We start from the raw sequence: 8628 nt of genomic DNA on the forward strand, positions 1-8628 counted from the left end.
CAAGATGATAAGCACTCCTAACCGTGAATGTACCGTTCTTCTCATAGTTCCAAGGTAGAATGCCCCCATAGGCCTTGAGGGGAGCTTGATCCTGTATATTTCTGCCGAGTCAAAATTGTAGAACAACTTGTCAATGATCTGCTTGTTCCAGTCATTAGAATGGGGAAGCAACAACTGGTTTACCCACCTCAGCCGGCTTCTAGTTTTCATGGATTGTATGGAAAGGCCAGATTGCCGAGGTATCCAGTTGTCACGAAGGATTTGGATACTCTTTCCATTTCCCACTCTCCAAACCACTCCCTTTTTCAAGAGTTCAAGCCCATACTCAATTCCACGCCACACGGGAGATCCATCAGAGGTGAAGACCGTGCCCAACAAATTTCCTTTTGGGTAGTATTTTGCTTTTAGAACCCTAGCATATAGATTGTCAGGTCTTTGGACAAGTCGCCATGCTTGTTTTGCGAGAAGAGCTTGATTGAAAATACACATATCACGGAACCCAAGCCGCCCCCTCACGCTTTGGTTTTGTCATCTTCTCCTATGACATCCAGTGCACTCTTCTTTTGTTCTCTTCATCCCCCCACCAGAAGTCACGCACCGGTTTCTCATATTTATCACAAAAGCCTGCACTCATTTTGAAGATACTCATGGCATGCGTAGGTAGGGCTTGAGCAATAGATTTGACCAAAATATCTTTTGCCCCATAGGACAAGTATCTTTCTGCCCAGTCCGTAAGTCTTTTAGTGAACCTCTCGAAAATGGGTTGGAAATGAGAAACCTTCATTCGACCTTCAGGGGTTGGAAGACCGAGATACTTTTCCTCAAAGGTCGAAGAGGTGAGGTCCAGGGTATGCATGATCTCCTCCTGGACCGAATCAGACACACACTGCTGAATAAGATGGAACAAGTCAATATGTATTGATTCAGTTGATAACTAGATTCCAATTTTAACACGTAATCGCATAAATAAAAAATAAAATGATCGGTAAAGCACAGTGATTGCATATAAAATATTTGTGCCCTTGCAGGACATGGACAATTATCTAGTAAGTGTAAAAATATATAGTTCTGTTAGCCCATGGGCCATGGCCTGGACCAAGGCTCACTTACAGGAGGCTAGGCCCATGGACGCGTTACCTCCCAGCTCTACTACGTAGCCCTCAAAAAAAAAAACGTAGCCGAGGTGCTTCGTGCTCCCGGACGGCGTTACTCAAAAAAAAAAAACTCCCGGACGGCGAAGGGATGCAAGCCGAGGAAGACGCCGAGTTCGTGGGTGCGCGGGTGGAGGCCGGCCTCCGCGCCGCCCGCTTCTCCTCGCCGCCGTCGTCGGAGGAGTTCGCGGCCTCCATCGAGCCCAAGAACGTCCCCGCCGTAACTGCTCTGCACCTCATCTCCTCCCAGCTCTCCTTTCCTTCCTTCCCCGTGCCCCCTTCTGATGTCTCCGTGCTTGCTCTCGTGGGGGGAAACCCCAATATCTAGGTATTCCGCGGCGTGCTCAAGGGGTCAGCCGCCTCCCCTCGGTGGGATCCTCTCCATGGTGGCCTCGACTACTTGCTGGTTCGGATCACTCCCTCCCTCCCTCCCCCTGTACAGTTCATACTAGGAGACAGCGAAAAAATAACATATGTTTGAGCCTTTCTACTTTGCAATTGTCGATGCAATATTTACCCCGGTCATTCACTCGTTCTTCAGGAGAAGGTGGGGCCTGATGTTGCGGTGGAAGCCATGATGTCGAGCACCGGGCACGTGTTCTATGGGGATCTCAGAAGTCATGAGAGGGTTGTTGTTTTGTTGCTCCGAATTTTCTGCTTGGAATTCCTGAATTATTCCGTATGCACAATTCACGTTGAGGCGCTGACACTAGATATATCGTTCCTTGATGTAGGTTTCTATCCCATTCTCCACATTCATGCATTCCTGCAAATCTTACCTGGGGCATCTGAATGCTGCTAGTGATTCGTCCAAAGATAAAGGTATTGGGGAGGAGCCAACTTGTTCAGGGGAAATGTGCTCAGCTGGCTTGGAGATTTCCGAGCAACTCTACTTAGCACAGGCATGTTTGCCTTTTTGCACCCTTCTGATAAGTAGTTACTGTAGTGTTATACAGTTATTTATGTACATGAAAATAAATCTTACCTACAACAGGTGTCAATCCTCAACACTGAGAACAAAGAGAGATGCTCGTTAGAAGTTTTAAAAGAGGACATTCAGGAGGTCTGCTTAACCGTGTTTGTTTTTCATGCGAATCATCTCTATTCATGACTTCCAAGCTTTTGAGTTAATTGGTTTCTTTTTTCTTTCTGCAGCCTATATTTCTGAAAGGAAAACCATTTTCATCAATAAACTTCTGGATGAGTAGGGCTCACATGAGATCAAGTACCCATTATGATCCTCACCATAACCTTCTCTGCGTGGTGGCTGGATGCAAGAAAGGTATCTTTCATATTTTAGGCAGTAATAGTATGCTATGCAGCCATTGTTGATGTTCTTTTGGATGTTAATTTACAAGTTCTACGGATATTATGTGTTGGTACTTGGTTGTGTCTTTGGTAACAACATAGGAATATCACCATTTTACTGCAACTGCAGATGGACTTTTTGTGTTCTAATTGAATTTGCTCTCTTCAACTTTAGTTTCATGGTCTTTTCACGTGATAAAAGATCCTTATCTTGAAGCCGTTTGAAATATTTATTTTCTAGCACCTGATTTTTTTAAAGAAACCTATTAATTGTTTATTTCCCCTGATAAAATTCCATACAGTAACTTTGTGGTCTCCCTCCGCATCCCCATTTTTGTATCCAATGCCTGTATACGGGGAGGCCTCCAACCATAGGTAAACTCCTTTTCTCCAAGGAACTATTTCCATTTATTTAATTGACTTGAGTAATTGGAATTTAGCAGATAAAAAATGCTTTCTCTGATCCCCCAATCATTTTTGGCAGCGGTGTCAGTATTGAGGAACCAGACTATTCAAGTTACACAAGAGCAAAATACATGAAGGAGTATTCTGAAAGGGTTGTCCTAAATTGTGGCGATGCTCTTTTCATACCAGAAGGATGGTACATGTTTTTGAACTATTTTACACTGTACTTAATCCGATTTCTCAGCATCTCAGTTTTCGATACCAGAAGGATGGTACATCTTTTTGAATTATTTTACACTGTACTTAATCCTATTTCTCAGCATCTCAATTTCCGATACCAGAAGATTGGTGCCATCTGCCATCCGTGTTCCATAGCTGATTTTCATTTTTATTTTCATCATACCATTCTGCGACCTTTATCTCCTTTAAATCAGAAAGTGGTTATTCGGTTTAATACATTTGATACATGTGAAAGCTCATATGTTGCTAGCATAGTGTGATATCCTGATTTTTCCGTGGTTCATTTTTTTATGTAAAGTCGGCACCCATTTTTTAAGTAAAAAGACTGAACTCTGGGAAAATCTGGATGTTGCACATGGGAAAAAATTATCTTAGATTTTTGCTCTGTTAAGTATCCTCCAACAAAACTAATGTAGGGTAGCTAATATGTCTTACACTTTGAGTGTTCATTTATCAGGTATCACCAAGTAGACAGTGATGATTTGACCATAGCAATTAACTTTTGGTGGAAATCAAGAATAATGACTGAAATGTTAGAGCATATGGATGCCTACTATCTACGCCGAATTTTAAGGAGGTATTTTTATTATATTTGGGCCATCCACATTTCCTTTAATATTTGTTGCAGCTTCCCCAGATTGACTGTCTGTAGTGTATTGTAAGAGTATGCTGTTTTTCCTAGTTTCCTTCAGTTCACGTTTTTCCTGGTTTATTTCAGTTCGCCCCTCTAATTGAATTGTGTATATTTAATACTCCTAGGTAGCAGCATCCATAAGATGAATGAATAAAAAGTACCCAAACCCATAAGATGAAGTGCATATGTTCAATGGTTACTCTCCATTGTAAACATGAGGTTTTCCATATCAATCAGGTGCTGGATCTTCCTCTACATTTTTGAGGATGTTGATGTGGGTACATGATAAAAATAACAAACAGCTGTTACACTTTACTCAGTATCAACTCCCTTGTTTCAGAGGTAGTAGCATTTCAGAATGTGCAGTTCTTTACTGAAGGACATTTAGAATGACTAATTTTCTGATCCCCAAGTTTTTATGTTTTTGCTTATTTTGCAGTACCTATTTTTAATCTATATACCTGACTGGTTTCCCTGCTTGTTTTTGGCACTATCTTGCTGGTGTCTACCTCTAAAACTGATTTGTAGTGAAGATTGGTGGATACAGAGATGGTATGTCCCATTACCCTCTTTTGGTTATTTTGGTAGTACAAAACTTTTGTTTCATCGTTCGAAAATACGAAGTGTGCTATTGGTTTCTGAAATCACCTGGCTCCTTGGCTTCTTGCCCTGATCTGGGGATTTTAACTAACTTTAGATGATTCGTCGCCTCTGCATGCAGTAGTTAGCAGTGCCTTTTCTCCTCTGTTCACCGGATGAATAACTTGTGTAATAACTCTGTGCATCTCTCATGCTACAGAACAAAATAGTGCAGAAAAATTTCTTCAGACATGCGAAAGAAAACAACGGTTTTCAGCCAACAGACAAAGAATTGAGAGGTGAGTATTTTATGCCTTTCGAGAGGCACCTTAAGCTTTCTGTCCTATTTTTAATTTTAGTTGAATTTAGTGATAGAATGACAGTTAAGTGCTCTCCAAACTTCTATTGACTATTTGGATGGATGAATGTTATGTGTTATTCGAACTTCAAAGATTGTCATAGTAACTACTTGTTTCTCTATTTAACCATTGTGGCCATTTATGAGCAAAGCAATGCTTACCCCTTCATATTTCTTTTGGTATATTTATTTAGATCCAGTTCCCTTTTAGTTCTTACAGTCACGATTCAAGACCTTCTGTTAATCATTTGGCAGGCTCTGGGCAATTCAATTTGCACAACGAGGTTAAAAGTCATGATACATCTGACAAGAAAGGTGCACGGGATACATCTGACAAGAAAGGCGCAGCTGATACATCTGGCAAGAAAGGTGCACCATTGCAATCTTTGGAACCCAGCACCCTACAAGCGCTTTATGAACTCATGTCAATGGTTCATGACAGTGTTGAAGCGGTTGACCAAAATGACATAGCAGAATCTGCATCTCAGGATACATCTTCCAGCCAAAGCAATGAAAGAAAGAAGACTGCTGCAGATGATTCATCTCTCTTGGAGAAAGACCCCGTTGCAAAAATCATTTTGCCAGTTGAACCACTCGAGTTGCGGAGTATGCTACTAGCAATGGTGGTATGTACCATGTATTTAAAAGTTAAATCAGCTGATACCATAGCATGTCCCCCCTTCTAAATCGAACCTTTTTTGCACTTTCAAGTCCTCATATTTAAAAATTAGGAAATAAGTTGGTCTTGCTTATATTCCCTATATAGGTAACACTAACATGCACAAAACCTTTATCGGCGTTGGAGTATCATACATACTACATTATGCTTTATAATATTTCAGCATCTTAGTTATTCAATGCTGGATCATATTTTGTTCTTTGTTATCTAAATTCTCTTAAATTTCCATGCTTTTCAGCATACTTTCCCAAGGACATTAGAAGGTTTAGTCCTCAACATACTTGGACCTACAGGAGCAGAGATACTGACTAGGAAGTTTGACGAGATGGATCAACAAACCACAACAGAAGAACAGTGAGTAGCCTCCCGTGTCATTTTCTTAATTCAGATTATAGTGACGCTTCTAAGCTGATGACTGTCATGATACAGGACTGAGTTCTACAAGACATTCTACAGTGCATTTGATGACCAATATGCTGCAATGGACACACTTCTCAATAGGAAGGAACTGTTTTCTTTCCAGGTTCTTTTTTCATGAGTTTTTCCATTTCATGAAATAGGAAAAACAGAATTATAATATTCAATGTGTTATTAACTTGTGACAGAAGAAAATCTAATATTTTAACTAGTTAAGAATGTACCATCTTATATGTTATTGTTGTCAACCCAAATGTCCAACGTGTCATGGAGCTAAGCATATAGTGATATTATTGCTAACTCTGAATCAAAATTGTTATGTAATGGACTTACAGCTTAAATGTTTTTGCCGATGTCATGGAGCTAACCAACTAATCTCGTTTTTTACAAATGTTTTTATCCGATGCAGGTGTTCCAGAGTGTCCTTGACCAATATCTTAGGGTGCATGTTGATCGGCCTAGCTAATGTGTCACGGACAAATGCATGGATTGAGGATAGATCATGGAGCTCGTGTGCAGCCTAGAGTTGCATTGTTGAATCGAAACTTGCTGTGGGTTCAGACTAGTGCAACATGAGATTCATCAGTAGTGTCAAACTGTCAACACTGTCTAAGTGTAGTTGCCTTTGGTTGGAGCCTCCCAAGGATCATGTATGATAGCCGATTGAATTATTTTGATGTTTTATCGTTCTGATTTTTAATGATTTAGATGTATTAGGAGGTAGAGTACTTCGAGTGACTTGGTCTACGAAGCATTCAGAAAAATGTCACTCTGAAGCCATCCTGTTTCCGCCATCACATTCAAAGATAAAAGTGTAAACTGAGAGGCACGCAAGTCTGCAAGACATTCTCTGTTCTATGGCAGGTGCAATAGCGGGAGGGTATGTCCTATGTTCTTTGTGTGCAGGTGAAGTGATTCATTTTACTTGTTATGTGTATCATCAATGTAGTGAACAAAACATTCTAAGCCTGGTCATAGTGGGGAGTAACTTATACTAGTGTCATGCATATAACATTACTCTAAGTTATTACCTTCATAGTGCAAAGTAACATTCTAGTAGTGTCATACTCCCTCCGGTCCTTTTTACTCTGCATATTAGAATTTTCTGAAGTCAAACTTCACAAAGTTTGACCGTATTTATATGAAAAAATATCAACATCCGCCATGCTAAAGTTATACAATATGAAACTTTAAGTCATAACACATCTATTGATATTGATTTCAGATTGTGAATGTTGGTACTTTTTTCTATAAAATTGGTCAAACTTTACGAGGCTTGACTTCAGTCAAATCTTATATGCAAACTAAAAAGGACCAGAGGGAGTATGTGGCTTCATTTAATGATTTGTAGACTCATCTTGCCTTGGGAAGCGCTATGTTACAGTAACATATTATGTTACCACTTCTCATTGACTACATGCCACATAAGCAAAAATTTCTCGAAGTGCGCTATGTTACTATGTAAGTTACTCCCATTATGACTAGCCTAACTGTAAAAAATGTGATTGATGGCAACGGAACAGTACAATATGCACAGCCGCTTGCCATTCAAAGTAAGAACGATTCTTCAGAGAAATGCACAGCTCAATTTGCACGAGGACGGCCAACAAGTGACACAAAGTAATGATGGAATAGAAGGCAAAACTCTTCCACACCAAATTCAGAAAGAAAGTGAACTCCTATTTTTTTTTGCCGCATACATGATGTTGTAGTGAAAGAGATGGAACTTCATGATGTTCATGAATGCAGCAAACAAAACCTTCCAGCTATACAAAATTTGTTCTCTTTGAAGAATCATTTTCACTTGAATGAGAAACAACTGTGTGCACCAAATTGTGGAATAGAAGGCAAAGCTCTTGTGCACCAAATTCCAAACGAATGGTAAAAATTCGAAAAAAGATTTGTCCACACGAAGCACAGAGGAAAAAAAACAGCGATCATTTCTCTCCGTGCTCATTTTTGCTTCAGGCATTGATACCTGAAGAACAATCAGTGACAATTTTAAAACAAGGCCTCCTCTAGGCCAGCACCCGCAACTCTGCATAAAACTGTCAACCAAGGCAGGCAGTAATAACCTGGAATTAGAAGTGGTCCATTACTTAACAGTTGGGGACAGCATGAGAACGACATTAGACTCTCGACTCTCTCGGGCGAAGCTTGCGACCATCATTAGTACAACTCACAGACCAGGAGACTGGATCTGAAACGCGCTACGGCAAAGCAGGGTAAATGTCTGTCAGAGGCGCGGAAGCGCTGTGCAGCAGCAGCAGCAGCGCCACGCCGACCGAGGAATGGGATTAGCGCTCGGCGGGCCCGGCGGCGACGGCGGGCACCGAGGTGATGTGGCCCCAGCGCGCCCGGAGGTAGGCGGCGTACTCCTCCTCCCACTTCCAGAAGCTGCAGCCCCCCTTCTAGAGAGCAGCAGCCGGGACACGGAAGATTAGATTAGAGAGGGGGGCGGACGGAGAAGAACCGAAGGCGGACGCGAGGAAACTCACTCCCTGGTACTCGCATCTGTAGAACGGGCGCCCCGGATTCTTGGCCGTCCTGGAGACGAACCGCTTGACGAGGCCTACATCGCAGACCGGGCAGCGGATCAGCGGGAGCGGCTCCTTGGACTTGGAGAAGGGCCACATGGCTTGGCAGGTCGACCAGCGGACAGATGCTCTAGGGTTTAGGGTTTGCAGATCTATGGAACGGTGGAGAAGGTTTTCCTTTTTTTTCGTTTGTTTGAACGGGGTGGAGGGAAGGTGAGCAGGTGAGAAGAAGAGTGGGGGGAATATATATGTCGTGCGGGAAAGGAACAAGAAGATTTGGTCCCAGTTGGGCCGGGCCGATAATAACTGGGAAGGGCTGG

General features: G+C 41.8%; 1 protein-coding gene across 1 annotated transcript; it reads left to right on the forward strand.

Annotated features, from left to right (window-relative positions):
- The first annotated feature begins 1096 nt into the window (after positions 1-1096).
- LOC119269167 lies at positions 1097-6711 on the forward strand. Its single transcript, XM_037550940.1, has 15 exons — positions 1097-1371; positions 1480-1557; positions 1693-1779; positions 1886-2053; positions 2146-2214; positions 2307-2433; positions 2762-2834; positions 2944-3060; positions 3562-3681; positions 4272-4290; positions 4538-4616; positions 4931-5301; positions 5593-5708; positions 5784-5877; positions 6181-6711. Exons 1-15 carry the CDS (start codon positions 1243-1245, stop codon positions 6235-6237), a joined length of 1704 nt encoding a protein of 567 aa, XP_037406837.1. The 5' UTR covers positions 1097-1242; the 3' UTR covers positions 6238-6711.
- Positions 6712-8628: the final 1917 nt, after the last annotated feature.

The sequence above is a fragment of the Triticum dicoccoides genome, chromosome 3A (genome assembly GCF_002162155.2).
Source record: "Triticum dicoccoides isolate Atlit2015 ecotype Zavitan chromosome 3A, WEW_v2.0, whole genome shotgun sequence".
Lineage (NCBI taxonomy): Eukaryota > Viridiplantae > Streptophyta > Magnoliopsida > Poales > Poaceae > Triticum > Triticum dicoccoides.